The sequence below is a fragment of the Toxotes jaculatrix genome, chromosome 12 (genome assembly GCF_017976425.1).
Source record: "Toxotes jaculatrix isolate fToxJac2 chromosome 12, fToxJac2.pri, whole genome shotgun sequence".
Taxonomy (NCBI): domain Eukaryota; kingdom Metazoa; phylum Chordata; class Actinopteri; family Toxotidae; genus Toxotes; species Toxotes jaculatrix.
In genome coordinates, this window is record NC_054405.1 from 5,705,877 (window position 1) to 5,722,397 (window position 16,521).

The 16,521-nt window shown below is 42.1% G+C and overlaps 1 protein-coding gene across 1 annotated transcript; it reads left to right on the forward strand.

Moving 5' to 3' along the window:
* The first annotated feature begins 617 nt into the window (after positions 1–617).
* Positions 618–14,070, forward strand: si:dkey-250d21.1. Its single transcript, XM_041051166.1, has 11 exons — positions 618–963; positions 2,661–2,781; positions 3,788–3,895; positions 4,006–4,042; positions 4,207–6,008; positions 6,137–6,167; positions 7,181–8,946; positions 9,064–9,112; positions 9,307–11,105; positions 11,771–11,807; positions 11,892–14,070. The coding sequence occupies exons 1-11, from the start codon at positions 875–877 to the stop codon at positions 13,424–13,426; spliced, it is 7,374 nt and encodes a 2,457-aa protein (XP_040907100.1). The 5' UTR covers positions 618–874; the 3' UTR covers positions 13,427–14,070.
* Positions 14,071–16,521: the final 2,451 nt, after the last annotated feature.

Below are 16,521 nucleotides of genomic sequence, written 5' to 3' on the forward strand. Positions count from 1 at the left end.
ATTACGTTTGTGAATGGAGTGCATGTTAGTAGCTAAACAGCTGAGTAACCATCTGCTCTGAGAGTCAAATTTCCAACATAATGTTTTGTGTTAATGAAATCTGATATGATTGAAGACTAAAACCATTTGGCCTGCATACACAGTTTGCTGAAATGCCCTTTCAGTCAGGTCTCCTTCACTGTATATGCTTAGAGTAACATTTTTGAGTTGAATTGTTTCTTCTTGTCCCTTTTCAGGAGGTTGATCTCCTAAATACCTGAATGTTAGGTTTTTGTCAAGTGAGGGCAAGAAGGGGGCCATTATCTGGTGCCATATGTTATCAAATTTTAAAAAAATAAATCTTAGACAAACCAGTTGACACAGTATGGGCAGGTTTATGGTCTGTCATAACTAGGTGTAGTCCGTAATACATTTTGTCCGAACACGTCTGCAATCAAAAGTGATTATATCCGGTGAGAAAGACCACATTGGAGGGCCTGGGGCACTCGCCTGCTTTGTTCGGTTAGAACTGAATAGGATGTAAATTATCTTGACACTGAAACTCTTTGGCCGGGCCTGGCGGAGCCACTCTGCCCTCTGCTGGGTAACATTTTATACTGCATGGTGTAGTTCCTGGTTGATGGGATAACACGCTTTCGGCGACTCTTGGCTCACCACGCAACATCAACTTTTGAAAGCATGGAATTAGTAGGTTCTTAGTTTGCCAAAGAGACATTAAGCGAAAATATCACTGAAACTCAACTGCGTGGATTGCAGGTTTTGCCCGAGGCATGACTCTGTAGACTCTCCTGCAGGTTTGCTCATAGTAGGCTTGCCAGCTTGCAACCGCCAGCTAAGCTAGCTAACTTACTAGCTAGCTACATTGCAGTCCAAAATGACTGACTGCTGCGCCGCTGTGAACTGTGATTATCAACCAGGGGAATCAGCCACTACACTTTTCAGCTTCCCTGTGGATCCGGAGCGGTAAGAGTGCTGTTTATTTCATTGAGATGTGGGTTAAAAATGAACCCCGAGCATGCACAATGAATGTGTTAGCTATCCACTGTTAGCTCTAGCGTTAGCTTAACATCATGTTGGCTAACAGTGACACAACTCTGTCGAAAATGGCGCAGACTAGTTACTCTTGAAAGAAAATCCATGTGAAATCGGCTCCGTTCATTCATTTAGGCTCTGAGACCGACACTGGCGATTGATAGTGGCTCCGTCAATTTATCTTTATGTTCAGTCATTTCACAAACTAAGAGAAACCACACTTTTCAAACTTTTTTGCTGTAATTTAAATCGCCATCGGTACACGACACCTACCGTCTCAGTAGTGTGTAACGATAGAAAGACTGATCTTAGCTCAGGAAAATTAAAATGCCTCTCAGTGATAGTGCTTTTGGGTGTTATTGTAGCTGTCGCTTACCAAACTGCGCCATTTTGCTCTACAGTTCATTATAAACTATATAAACTGGAACTTATATTTACGTCGTTTTAACAGGTGATGTCCGTATGAATAAATAGCAGTCTAGCGCCTCCCTTTTTTATCCTGTTGCTGTTTCATAACTGGCGCTGTTTTTTTCGCTTTGAGATCCCAGTAGTATTACACAATCACAGGCGTGTTATCGTGCTTAAAATCAATTGAGTAGCATTAAATGAATAACTGTAATTGAATGACAGCTGCAGTTCATCTGCTTGGATCACAACACTGCGTGTGTGCACAGGAAACGTAACCTCTAAGCCAGAGGAAAGACTGCCTACTAATACATCACGGGGTCTCAACAAATTGAATACCCGGCCCTGCAATGAGTTTGTGTTTTTCCTTCCCCTCCTTTTGCTCTGTGTGCTCGTTTTTTTTAACTGGCATCCACCTAATATTATGTTAAACAGAGGGAAGTAAATCTTATTGGCTTGTGGGTATTTCTATACACCCCCAGTCTCTGCATGCATCAATAAAATAAGTTGACAGGAAGTGAGAGAGAGGGAATAAAAGGCAAAAGAGCTCATGTATAATTGTGAAGGCTTCAGTCAGCAATGTGCTGCTGATTTGTTCTTTCTTTTTATCATTCATTGCTAACTCTGAGGCACAGTTGTGTTACAAATTCAGCTAACCAAAGCAGATTTGTATCAGTGGGTCTGTTAAATCCACGTAATTGTTGCAGATACGGCCCCATAACAGCACTGTGCATGTGCAATAAGCAACAAAAGCATCTCTCACAAACATGGTTGTGACTGGATGTTATGTTTCTCTAAAACTCTTTTACCATAACAACTGGCATTTTTAAAGTTGTTTCAGTTATCAGCTGAAACAAATAGCATGTACAGTGGTTTGTACCAAGGTAATAATGTAGTGTTTGTCTGTCTATGTTGTGGGACTAATAGTAATTTACTATTTGTTTTTCACACAGTTGTACTCTCTGAGATAAGAATAGAATAGAATAGAACAATAATTATTGAATAAACACTATGTTATTTTTGTTAAACTGATGAATTGAAATTAACAGTGTTAGAAATCTCAAACCTTTGAGAGCTTTAATGGCTTTTTATCAAGTCATTATTTAACATCCATAGAATATGGAAGACAACATTCACATGTGTTTTGAAAAGTTCCTATTGTAATATTCAAATCTGTGGTTGTGACCCCAGCAATTTATGCCTCCCCCTCCTGTGTTTTTCAGCTGCAAGCAATGGCTGAACAACTGTCGTCGCCAAGATTTGTCATCAGAACCTCCTGAGCAGTTGCATAAGCTGTACAGACTTTGTGCAAAGCACTTTGAGCCCTCTATGATTTCTCATCAGGTAAGAAGCAAATCTTTGGCGTCTGTTGTAGAACAAGGAGAAGAAGAATTGTCATTTTGTGCCCTGTTTTGTTATTATAGTGTACTGTAGTCTAATCAAAACATCAGCCCTTGTTACCCATCAGTGTACACTTAACAGCCCATAATGACAAAGTGAAAACATGTGTGTAGAAATCTTTGCTAATTTATTAAAAATGAAGCTATTTTGAAAAGTATTCAGACCCTTTGCTGTGGGACTCCTGATTGTGATCAGGTGCAGCCTGTTTCCTTTAATTATCTTTGAGATGTGTCTAGAATTTGATTAGAGACCTCTGCAATAAAGTTTTGTGGTGAGACATAGATCAGGGCAAGGGTATAAAACCATTCCTAAAGCACTGGGGGAGACTGGTCTGAATTTAGGGGAGTATGAATACAGCCAAGACAATCCTGGAGTGGCTTTGGGACAAGTCCCTGACTGTCCTTGAGCAGCCCAGCAAAAGCCCAGACTCAAACAGACACCCAGACACTTCCCACCCAGTCTGACGGAGCTTTAGAAAAACTGCCAGGAAGTATGGTAGAAACTACCTAAATACAAGTGTGCAAAGCTTTTAGAGACTCACCCAACAAAACCCCAAGCTGTAACTGTTGCTAAAGGGGCTTCTACAAAGTACTGAATCAAAGGTCTGAATACTTTTGGAAATGAGAGAAAAGATTTTTTCACTTTGTCATTATGGGTTATTGTGTGTCATTGAAATAATGGCAAATTAATCCAATTACAGTTAAATCTACAACACAATGAGTGCAAAAGGTGAAGGGGTCTGAATATTTTATGAAGCCACTATAAGCTGCATGTGTACCAAAAAGAAGAGGAATAAAGGAAAATAAACATTAAGAATTACATTGCAGCACTAGAATGTAGTGTGTAACAGACTGCATAATGAGCTTTGATCACCTTGATCAGTTTATTGTGTAAATTTGACTGTTGAGGCATGGTATAAAAGTGTGAGTTCCTGCTTTTTGTTTTCCAGAGCGCCTCCAGTTGTGTCTTAAGGGAAGATGCTGTTCCAACACTATTTGACTTTACAACACCTGCGAATAATCAATCAACCTACAGCAGGAAACGAGCTAGAGATCCTGTAAGTGTTTCAGTGTTTGAAATGACTGCTTTTTAAATGACTGCAAATGACTGGATTTTTCATCAGACATGAAAAATGCAAACATGTAATTATCCTTTTCATCTTCCTAGTCGGAAGAGGAACCTACGTCTGTGAAGAAAACAAAAGGTACAGCGACTGTTTAACTTCATCAGAATGTCTTGATACTTGAAAAATTCCTTGTTTAAGTCCCCCGGGATTTAGACTATATTAAAATGTATTAGCTCTTGTTGTAGATTCACTGAAAAATCATCTTCCTCTTTTAATCCATTTTTTTCTCTCTTTCCCATCAGAAAACACAGCAACAGCAGAAGTGACTGAGGAGACAGATGAATTGTCTGGAGAGAACAGTGCGGTGCCTGAACTGCAGAAAGATGACCACAGCCCAGAGGACGTGGCCAGCTCCAAAGCAAAAGAGACTCTGAAAGTATATTTTAAGGAGATCCTGGCACTGACTGGATTCAGTATCAATGGTGCAAACATCAACACAGATGAGCCGATCGGAGGTGCCAGGGGTCAGCAAGCTCTCAATCGTATCTGCGTGGAGAAAATTGACAAGAAAGAAATCCTCCAGTTCAGCGAAGACCTCATGCGGGAGGAGATCCAGAACAGCCTCAGACTGGCACGATTTTTCTCCATACTGCTTCAGGATGTGACCTGCATAGAGGGAAAGGAGCAAATCCCAGTTTTCATCAGGTCTGTCACAGTAGCTGGGTTCCCACAAAAGCACCTCATTGGGTTCCTGCCATGTGACATGGATGCAGAGAATCTGTTTTACATGCTTCTCTCTGAGTTGAGAAACAAGTGGGGTCTGAGGATGGAGCACTGCAGAGGACTCACTTACCTGGTTACAGGAAGTGTGTGTCAGAAAATGCGAGACCTCACCTGCAGGATTCTGCAGGAGTTTCCACAAGTAGTTCTGTCACCGAGTGACCCATATGCCTTCAACATATGGATTATTCGCTGCATGCCTGTGCCCTCCATCCAGAAGGTTGCAGACACTGTAGAGGAGGTGGCCTCATTACTCAGGAGAACGCCAGAGCTGTCCAAGAGATTGGAAGGAAAGATCCAGATGACATATGGGCATGTAAAAGGGGAGGTGGACAGAGTCAAAGCAGCTGTCAGTGGGAATTGGGAATACAGCACTGATGCCTTCCAGACTATGTTAGATATTCTGGAGCCATTCCTGAACTGCATCAATGAAATGATTTCAAAGGTAGATGAAGACACTGCTGAACAGATGGCCAAGCTCAAGCCAGTACTGAAGAATTTCAATTTCATTATCACACTTGTTGTTCTGAAGAACACTCTCTGTTGTGTCAGCATACTCAACTCAAGTCTCAGGGGAATAATTAGCATCAGCAGTACCTTGCAGTACACAATTTCCAATGCCTTAAAGCTGGTAAACAAATATCAACAGGAGCTTGCAATATTCCACAGGAAATGGTTTTCAGATGCAGTTGGCAGAGCCAAGAAACTAGGAGCAGAGGTCACTAAACCAGAGACGGACCAAGGAGTCACAACCGAAACACCACTGGAGGACTTTTACAGGGAAACTCTGAGCCGGCCTATCTTGCAGTATCTTGTTGCAGAGGTGAAGAGAGTGTTCAGCACAGAGATGGTGAGGATTCTCCGATGGCTCTCGTTAGTGCCATCTTACATGGCTGACCACAATTTCAGCATTCGCAGAGATAAAGTAGCAGATGCCAACTTGAACAACCTGGCGAGGCCAGACACATTCTACGAAGAGCTTGGCTGCTGGGAAGTGAAATGGAGGCATGCAAGCAAACGCAGAATCCTACCAACCACCGTGTTTGCTACGCTCAAGATTCCAGACATTGGGTTTTACCCAAATGTGCAGAGCTTGCTGAGGGTGTTAGGCACTGTTCCATGTGTAAATGCAGAGGCAGATGTGTATGGTCAATACCATATGGTACTGGAGCGGTGCCACTCCTACCTGAGTGCCACACCAGAGGACCAAAGACAGTGCAGCATGGCGTATGTCTATGTGAACCAGGATGTGCACTTCAGTGTTGAACAAATGGTGGACTCATATGTCCAAAAGCATCCAGACATCCTGCAGCTGCTGCAAAAGGTTCGTAGACTTTCATTAGCAGGATTTTATTAAAATTTCATAGCTCACTTTAGTGATAAAGAAACTTTTCTACCTAAAAATACATTGTATTGTGTTTGTGACCGTGTGTGTGTGTGTGTGTGTTACAGGATGATGATACAAAAGAGAAGCCTTCCAAAGGTGAGTGATTTTTAAAATCGTTCATTAACATGCTGCAATCTGTGATTAATGCCAAGGCTGTTCTACCACATAAATCCAAAACAAAACGATATTTTTAGGCAGTGCTTTTCTCACAATACAGCTTTATACACAAAGATGCTGAGGTTACAGAATGAAGGTTACAGTATATTTTTAGCAATATGAAAAGTTAATGTGTAAGTTTTGGAATTGAACATGCACTTCAGTGGAAATCACTTGAGCAAGTTGATTAGTATTTTTGTTAAACTGCAGTCTTCAGTATACACGTTTTTTTTTTCTGGACTGTGACAGCAGAGCCAGCCCTATAAATGCAGATGGCTGTCTTTGACTGGTTGACTGACTGATGAAGTCGCACCAAGTGGCTGGCCAAGTGTTGGAGTTTCGTCATTGGCCATTGCTCTTTCAAAATTAATTGGCGCCAACAGTTATGTCATCAGGAGGGGCTTTTACATGCAGTGTTGCCAACTTAGTGCATTTGTTTGATTTGATTTACTGACTTCTTTCTTTTTTTTTTCCTTTTTTCACCAAAAAAGACGGCGTCATGGTTATAAAATCAGGATTTTGACAGAGCAGAGCAGCAGCTTGGAAATGTCCTGGAAGTGACTGCTGATTAACATGTATCTTCATAGGCTGTGTTTCAGTCACTATTTCATACGTATTCTGAAAAACAGTAAAACATGCAAATGAGAGCAGCTTTATTGGGAATTCAGCAGTATTAAATGAATATATATGAGAGCACAGAGAGGAGGAGAGAAGCACACAGACAAAGGGCTGAAACTGGCTGACACTATGCAGAATGTAAATCAACAGTACCACTAATATGCTAATTAGCGTATTACCTCATCTAGTGACATTTAGCAACTTTTCGAGCAGCTTTAGCTATTTTCCATTGAAAATGGTTGACACAGACCTAGTCTTGTTTGCTTCTTTACCAGTGTGTCCCCCACTAATACAATTCAATAAGCTTACACAACCATTCTCACTTTTCATTTCAGTGGCAGCCCATGGAAACCATGCTGAAAAGGACACTGAAGAGGAATTACAACTCATAAATCTAGAGATGGATGCTGAAAGGCTCGTAGAGATGAAGTGTGCAGAGACTGATAGAGAAGCTCTTAAATCTGCTTTGCAGGCTGCAGTGACGGCTGCATACAGCAGTCAGAGCAGGCTACACAGTGACACTTCTGCTCAGGACGGAGAGGTCGAGTATGTGACCAAGTCTGAAATGAAAGAAGTTCTCACTGTGTGTGAGAACGCTGTCAGGGAGGGAATCCTTACAGAGGTGGGGAGTTCATTCTTTTCCTTGTTCATTGACCGTGTAGTGAAACTGGGGGAGAAGGACTATCTCCCACTTTTCCTTAGGTTTGTGGACAGTTTTGATGTCATGCGGCTGGAGTTGATGGGATTCCTTGAGGCAGATCTCGATTGTGATGCTATGGTACAGCGTCTCATGGAAATAGTTACAGTCGAGTGGCGGCTTGATTTGAATAACTGCAGAGGGCAAGCGTACCTTGGGTCTGGTGATGTCTCCTACAAGCTGAAAGCCTTTGCCTGCAAAGTTCAGGAGAAATATCCTCTTGCTATAAGCACACACTGCTCTTCCTACTCTTTCAACACATGGTGGTCAAAATCCATCCCAGTGCCTGCTGTTAAAAGAGCCCTGGATACATTTGAAGAGGTTTTGATGTTTTTTGGTAGCAGTGCTATTTTAGAAAAACAGGTCGACCATGTAATAGCCATTGGTCTTAGAGAGAGCTATGAAAAAGTCCAAGAGTTACAAGGGAAGTTCTGTTCCCTTTGGCAGGAGAAGCACGATTCTTATGAGGTGTTTGTGCAGATGTTGGAGCCCCTGGTTGAATGCCTGGAGAAAATCAAGAACAACCCTCAGAGATGGAAAGCCTCTCTGTCTGAACAAGCTGGGGCGCTTCTCTGCAAGGTGATGGAGTTTGATTTCATCATTGCAATGGTGGTCTTAAAGAATGCGTCCTCCTTTACCAGAGAGCTGAGTGCAGGTCTCCAGAAGGACCACTTCAGTGCCGCATCCCAGCTTTGCCAAATCAGTGGCATTGTGGCCACTCTGAACCGAGTAAAGACGAACATGAAGTTGTTTCACCAGAACTGGTTCGATGAGGCTTGTGCAATGGCACAGAGTCTAAGAGTGCAGATCGAAGTGCCTGAAAACTGTTTGCCAAGGGATGGCATGATAAAGCCAGTTGGGTTTTACAAAGATGGCTTAAGTGTGCCCCTAGTCGATAACCTTATCAATGCAGTGAAGGATCACTTTTCAGAAGACCACAAAGAAGCTCTCAACTTCCTCTCCCTGGTTCCATGCTCAGTTACAGTCAGTTACATGTTTGAGAGCTTGAAGTCAAAGCCTCCTCTCTACAGCAGTGATCTCCCAGATGCTGACAACTTCTTCACAGAGCTGTGCTGTTGGAGAGTAACCTGGAAGACCAAAGTGGCATCTGTGACCATCCCAAGTTCCATATTTCACACACTACGTCTGCCACTCATGCAGTACTTTGGGAACATCAATGCGCTGCTCAGGATTATGTCCGTGCTACCCAGCACAGCACTGGAGGACTGTGGTGTCGTAATGCGCCACAAGAAGTTCCAAGACTACCTGAGAAATACAAATCCTAAAGACAGGTCCTCGTGCTTGGCTATGCTGCAGGTGGGCACAGACTTCAGCAGAGACCTGGACCGCATGGTGACCCAGTGTCTGAAGGTTACTCCGCAGGCCTTGGAGGGTATTTGTCTGGTACGTGCTTGTATTCTTTAATTAAAATGACAGTGTGTTAAATTTCTATTTTTTTTTATTATTTTATTAAGTATACAAATGTCAGACTAATTTTTATGTACCTTGATGTACTTACAGGACAAGGAATCCAAAAGTTTCACCAGGAACTCTGAAAACAATATGGAAGGTATGGTGTTTTGATTACATATTTATTAACAGTCTAACAGTCTAAGTCTAAGTAATAAGAGTGACTAAACTAATGGCGATGTGAAGTTATTGAAAGTTGTTTTTTTCTTTGTTCATTCTTGTTTTGTTTTTGATTTGAAAGTTTGCCATAACAGTCCTGTTGTGCTGTGTTGTTTTTCTCCCTGATATATTTAGTCGACTCTGTCAAGGAGGAAGCTGAGGAGCCCAAAATTGAGCACTCTCCTGATAAGATTGAGGACCAAGACATGAAACCAGCAGATGAGAATGGGCACGCAGGAGATAATCGTCAAAGTTTGGCAACGGTATTCAGACAGGCCGCTCGACTGGGTAAAAAGAATAGCAGTCTGTCTGACCTGTCAGGAGAGGACAGAGAAGTTTTCATCCAGGAGCTCAGCATGTGCCACTGGTTTGGAAGAGAGAACAAAAGCACACCTTGTATAGGTGATGATGAGATGGTGAACCTCCTCATAAACGGAATCAGAGATGTCATACTCAAGGAAATACAGGAGTCTCCATTCTTCTCACTTATCACAGACAAACCCGTTAAAATTGCTGACAAGACACATCTACCCGTTTTTGTCAGGTACGTTGGAGAGTCTGCTCCTAAAGTAGAGCTCATGGGTTTCTTACCATTTGATGAAAGCTGTCATGTTGATACACAAGCGAAAAACCTGGCAAAGATTCTCACCGAAGACTGGGGCTTACCGATGTCTCACTGTCGAGGTCAAGCGTTCATGCACTTGGGCTCAGGTTACCAAAGCCTGAAGAAAATGTCTTTGGATTTCCTCAAGAGCTATCCGCTCTCTGTTGTGACACCCAGTGAGTCTTGTGGCCTTGCCCATTGGCTGGCAGGAAGTGTGCCTTGCCCTTCAGTAGCAAAAATGCTGGACATCACAGAAGACTTGCTGCTGTTCTTCGATGAATCTCCTTGTCTGGAGGGTCAGTTAGCGCAGGCCGTCGATGGGCTTTTAAATATGCCAAGAGAGGCCCTGGAGGAAATTCCAGAAACTTGTTGTTCGAGGTGGAAAAAGAGAGAAGACTTCTTTGACATACTCGCTGACACATTAGAGGGGATTCTCAGCTGCCTAGATGCTGTTAGCTCTAGCGCCACGGGTGCCAAGTCAATGCATGCACAAGTTCTCTCTACCGCTCTGAGAAATATGGATTTCATTGTCACCCTTGTGATTTTGAAGAACGCTTGTGCTCCTCTTCGTAACTGTAGCACTGTCTTCCGCTGTGGAAATCCTGCTGATATTCTCTGTGAGGTGGAAAAAATCCCTTCAATCATAGAGACTCTTAACAAAATGTTAGAAAATGTGAGCACTGTGCACTCCACGTGGTTTGAGCAGGCCTTCCAGCTAGCAACCAAGGTAGCTCCTGAACAAGTGTGCTTCTCAGAGGAAGCCAACAACTATGAATCTCCCGAGGTTTATTACAGAGAAAACCTGAGCGTACCTCTCCTCAGAAGTCTCATTGATGAGATGAAGTACAGCTTCTCAGACAGCCACTTAAAGGCCCTGTCGGTCCTGTCGCTGCTGCCCTCCTGCAATCCACAGCCTGTTCTGACGGAGTCCACAGACAAGCCATTCAGCCTCTATCTTGCAGATGTTCCTGAGCCAGAAGCGGCCGAGCAGGAGATCAATGCCTGGGCCGCTGTCTGGAGAGAGAAATACCAGGATGTTGCTCCTCCAACATCCATTGCTGAAACACTAGTCCATCCTGAGTCAAAAAGCCACCCAGCCGTTACCTTGCTGCTTAGGCTAGTGGCTGTCCTGCCGAGTGTCAGTATGGAGTGTGATCTGATGAAGACCACGCTGAATTCCATGAGGGATCTGTTAAAAAACACTCTATGCAAAGGCAGCAGAATGGATCATGTAATGCTCCGCTCTCACTGCACAACACTGCAGAGACTACCAGAGGTCATTGAGAAGTGCATGGAGGTGGATCCAGAGAGCCGTCCATGTCTGTCCCAGGTAAATGTTTTTCTTTGTTGTTGGTTTTTATTTAGATCAAACTAGATCTGCAACAGTTAGTCGATTGATCAACAGGAATTTCAGCTGTGATTTTCAGAATTGATTAAATGGGCAGTATGTAAATATTTTAGTTTAAAAGATTCAAAAACGAACTAAGATTATCAACAGAATGTGAAGAAATAACAGTGCATGTCCTTGTTTCTTATAATAGGGGTGGGCAGCCCAACTTTCTGGTCATAATGTGCTACCCCCCGTTTGTTTGGAGTATGAATTTAACAGTGGGCCAGTTCTTGCACATTGTCTACACATTTGATTTTCTAGTGATTTTCTTGGTAAAAATGTACAGCTTTCCAAATGTAAATATTTCAGATTTCAGTCTTCTGTGATAGTAAATCTTTGGGTTTTGGACTGTTGGTCAGACAAAATGAGGCATTTGAAGGTGTCACTTTAAGTTCTGGGAACTTGCAATGGGCATTTTTCAATTTTCTGATATTTTAAACACCTAACAAATAAATAATTAGTCACAAAATTAATAATAATGAATAAATTGATAATAAAAATATTCACTAGTCAAAGCCCTGGATCATAATTTTCTTCATCATGTTGCAGAACAGAACAAAATTAAAATCTTTTCACAGTCAGTAACCAAAGTTTTTATTTTTTAGGTGATGGGAACTTTGCAAGGACTAAAGTTGGACCATGGTAAGTGCATTCACAGCAACTAGATAATGAAGAAATAACTGTGTATAGTTCTGTTTTAATTTAGTTTTTAATTTTTGAAATCAGGAGGCACTGAAGAAAAACCAGGGGCACCAACAGAATCGCAAGCCTCCGGTGTAGCAGAGATGCCCGCTGATGGAGAGGTGAATTTGGCTGACAGTGAGGTGGTCCTGGAGGTCGTTCAAGGACCAAGAAAAGCAGTGTCTTTCTATGAACCAGAAGTACGTGAACAAATCCTCAAGGAACTCTGGGACTCTCAGTTCTTCACAGTTATAACTGAGCGAGCTGTTGAAATTGATGGCGAGCTCTATGTCCCCTTGTGCATCAGGTACCTAAACAAAGAGGACATGCAGTGTGAGGAAACACTGGCTTTCGTCCCTTTTGTAGAAGACCCGGTTATTCTTGCAGAGGCTATTGAGATTGCGCTGTCTGAGAAGTGGGGTCTCAACATGGAGTACTGTAGAGGACAGGCCTTGCTGAGTGTTGGTGAAGTAGGAGCTCAGATGAGGGCTGTAAGTTTAGCTATAGCTAAGAAATACCCCCAGGCTGTAAGAACTCTCAGCTCTGCTTTGTCTCTTAATGTGTGGCTGGCTAAATCTTCTCCTGCTGAAGAAGCAGCTGATGGAGCAGTTCTCATAGGTAAAATATTACATTGGCTCACAGAGGATGTAGAACGCCAGAACAAACTGGAAGACACAATCCTTCACGTGTTCCAGCATGACGAAGGAAAGGGCAACGAGCTGAGGGACAAACTCATCAAGAACTGGGAGAAGAGCCATGACATGCATGAAGTGATGGTGGAGATTTTAGAAGCAGTCACGCTCTGCTTGAATGAGCTGAAAGGGGAGGGAAGTGTTTCAAACCGGCAGCAGGCATCGCAGTTCTTCGACGCGGTCCGAAACCTTGAGTTCATCCTGTCGACAGTTGTGCAGAAAAACGTCTTGAGCGTCACTAAAAAGCTCAGTCAGTCTCTGCAGGGCAAACCATTAGACATGCTACTCGCTGTGAATAATCTGCCCGATCTCAAAGCATCCCTCACTAAACTGAGGAGTGATATTGACACCCATCACAAGGCCTGGTTTGAGGAAGCTGTCACGCTGGCTTCTAAACTCCATGTCACAATGTTGCATTCGGTGCTTCTAGAGCCACTGAGCGAGTTTTACAAAGAATCAGTGAGCATCAAGATTGTAGAGCACTCAGTAGCGGAGATTGACGACCTCTTCACAGAGAAGGTACTGGATACTTTGAGGTGTCTGGAGATTGTGCCTTACGCAATGTCCAAAGTAGAAACCAGCATTCTTAGTGGTCTTGTGTTCCGCCTGTACAAAGAGGACTTGCCAGATCAGGTCTCCCTTCACTCTGAAATGAGGTCATGGAAGGAGAAATGGTTGGATCCCCTGGCTGGCTATCTCCCAACTACAGTGCTCGATACTCTCAAGACGTCACAGATTAGAAGTTTTAGTAACATTGAGACTCTCCTCAGACTCCAGGTCATCTTGCCGTTTTCAAGGAGAGAGAGCAACTTCAGGCAAGGAAAAAGAAGCTTACAGGAGTTCATACAGCAGAAAAAGAGATCCCTGTCTGAGCTCCACCCTCTGTAAGAGTTGCAGGTCTTCCGTCACGGTTAGCAGGTTTGAGTAAAGCTTATGAGATGTCACAGCCACCGTACTTAAGAACTATTGTCTCAAGCCTAATCAATATTTCTGTGTACATTATTGATCTAAATTTTTTTTTGAGATTTTCCTTTTGTTGTTCTCCTGCAAACCAAGCCCTATGTTATGGTTTTTTTTTTATTATTATAATTATTCTGTAGTTTGTACAGTTGTACTGCCCAATGGGACCAATATCTTGGCAAAAAAAAAAAAAAAGACAAAGCAATGCTCCTCTGACGGTTATCAATGCTTGTGTGCCTTGATGCTAAACTAATAATTCACCCCATGATAATACAAATGTTTAAAAATGTCCCATTGGCGTGTGAAACAACTCTATTTTTTATCATTACCAGAAATGAACAGACTGACTCCTGTATCACTGTCATAAATTCATTACAATTATTAAATTGCACCCTTACCTTTCCTGGGCACAAATAGAGGTAGTTCCATCATGTCTTCTGATGATTTCCCATGTTTCCTGTCTCTTTGCAGGAATGAATTTGCTGTAAACGTATCTTTGAAAGAATGTTTCCTTGATAGGAAAACCTTCATATATATATTTGTCAGAAAAGAAATAAAATGCTCCAAAAATATGTTTTTGTCCTTTGGGTTTCTCTTTGTTATTGTTTTTTTTTTAAGCTACATGTACAGTGGACTTTCTTGTGTTGTTACATCTGCAGGTTAACACAAGATGGCGTAGTGAGGCTGTAATTTGCCCCCAAGAGGAAGGAACTGAATCTGGTCACAAGTGGGACTTAAAACAGGGAAGTATACCTCTAAGGTTTAACGCTGAAAAATAATTTGAACATTTTTAAATCTTCATACCTGTGTTGATGGTACTTATTGGTAATGTTAACTATTCTCTAAATACACTTTTTTCACTCCTACTGGTATGACCATGTTATTTATTGAGAATACACAGCTACAGATGGCCTGTGTGAATTTTTTCTTTTTTCTTTTGAGAAGAAGCTGAATGGTAGGTGTCATAAGGACATGTTTCATTTTAACTCTGCTGCCTTCCAAAATGGGCTGACATTGTTAATGATTGCTGACTGAACATAGTCAATCCACCCTCTGGTTCAGGTCATGATGCACTGAATAAAAATTCCTTGCGTGATTCAATTACTGACCAACGAGGATGTGGGTTTAGTGCAAGGGTTATCAAGGTCACAAAACCACCACACTATCTCTAGGTACCTGATAAATATTTATTTTACAATTACTTTTTGTCCTCAAATAAAATATGAGGCCACTGCTATGCTGGGTATGTGAGGAAGGCAGGTTTGACTTCTATCTGCCAGTGATGCAAATCATGGCTTTGGGGCTCCATTGTTACAACTGTGGCTGAGTTAATATGTAATTTCTGGGAACAAGTGTATTCTGTGGGTCTCCTGTTGGCTCTTGTCTGCCTTTCTTGTCAATTATTTGCTATGAAATTCAATCTGGTGTAAAAGCTCTTACAAAGAATTTCAACACAGGTCCTGCACTGACAATTAGAATAGCGAGCTACTGTAGCTATTATCATTTATTTAAGCCTTATCTAACTATTGACCAATGGCAATATCAGTGCAGGGTTTATTCTAACTTGAAAACCTCTAATAAATTATATTGTTAAAAAAACCTATACAGCTTTTATTTGTTTATTTTATAGTATTTGAATGCTGGTTTGTTACCAGTTGTTCTCAGTAGCTATTTAGTAAAAACAGTTCTGAATGAAGCCTTACTGACATTTTGAACCCCAGGGCTTATTTACATCACATCAAGTCTGAGTTAGAGACCTCATCCCTCTTAAAACAAGGACTAAACTTAGTAGTTTTTTGGACAAACTGGACCTGTTTGTCCTTGACATACCCTGTAAAGAAAGACTATACATTACTGTTAAAACCCCACTATGTACATGCATTTTGTGTTTGTTGACATGAAGCCACCTAATCTTCAACACCGATAACCCCACTGAGAGCACTTTTTAAAGCGACATGTATTCTTCCTGTGAGCTGTAACAGCAGATGCCTCCCTGACAAAGCCCTGATTGTCAGTGCTCAGCTCAGTGTGAAAGGAGCATCTCCGTGTCCCCACTCAGCTGCTGAGCAAACAGATCTGCCTCCGCTGTGTTCACATGCAGGCCTCGCTGTAGCCATATGCAGCACAGGAGCACACCGGCATCCCCTCACAATAACCCTAGTCTGCTTTTTCTTCCAAGAGTACTGTGCCTCCCACAAGCTGTGTTTTATTTATTTATAATTCAGGCGTAGATGTGGACGTTGTTACTGTTTAATTCTCAGGTGTAGCCTGTGTGTTTGAGCATGAAGAACACATCCTCCGTCTTTAAACAAAACAAGGTATAGCCATAATTGACCCGTGCACCAGGTTTCCTGCTGGAAGTCAAGGTCCTGCACTAATGTAAAACCTGTGGCACTCTGTAATCATGTCCATACACAGCCAGGATTTAACTACACTCTGGAGGGGGAGACAGAGGGCTTAAGTGGATTTTATTTCAAGGTTCCCTTTCAGGGAAAACTGGCAGCACAAGGCTGAATTCAGATCTTGCTAGTACTATGAGCAAAACCTTTGGTTTGGATTATTCAACTAGTTGATTGTACTCTAATAGAACACTTTTTACTCACTGCTGTAAAGCTAAGGAATTTTTAACTGTGAGTACTGAAGCTTATGGGAGATTAATGTAATCCTGAGGCAGTGAATAAATGTGATTTATGATTGCTAACAAGCTTTACTTGGTTGTCTGAAATCAGTGCTCAGCTCCCTGTTTTTTGCATCTTTTTCTTTGGTCCTGGAACACTTTCACAGAGCCATGGGCCTGCAGCTTGGAATTCCTATGGTTTTTGTAATCTTTAAAGAAGTAAGCTTTAATAATTTATAAGGATGCTCTGGTGCTCTCGTGCCTCTGCCAACCAAAATCTAAAGGGCTGAAATCATAAGAACCAGATGTATATGCACAATTTATCTATTGTAGTGTTTGTGGGCCTGCATCTGGTATGGTGCCTATCCTTGTGATTCCTCCATCACGCTTTTCTGCCTTGTGTTTA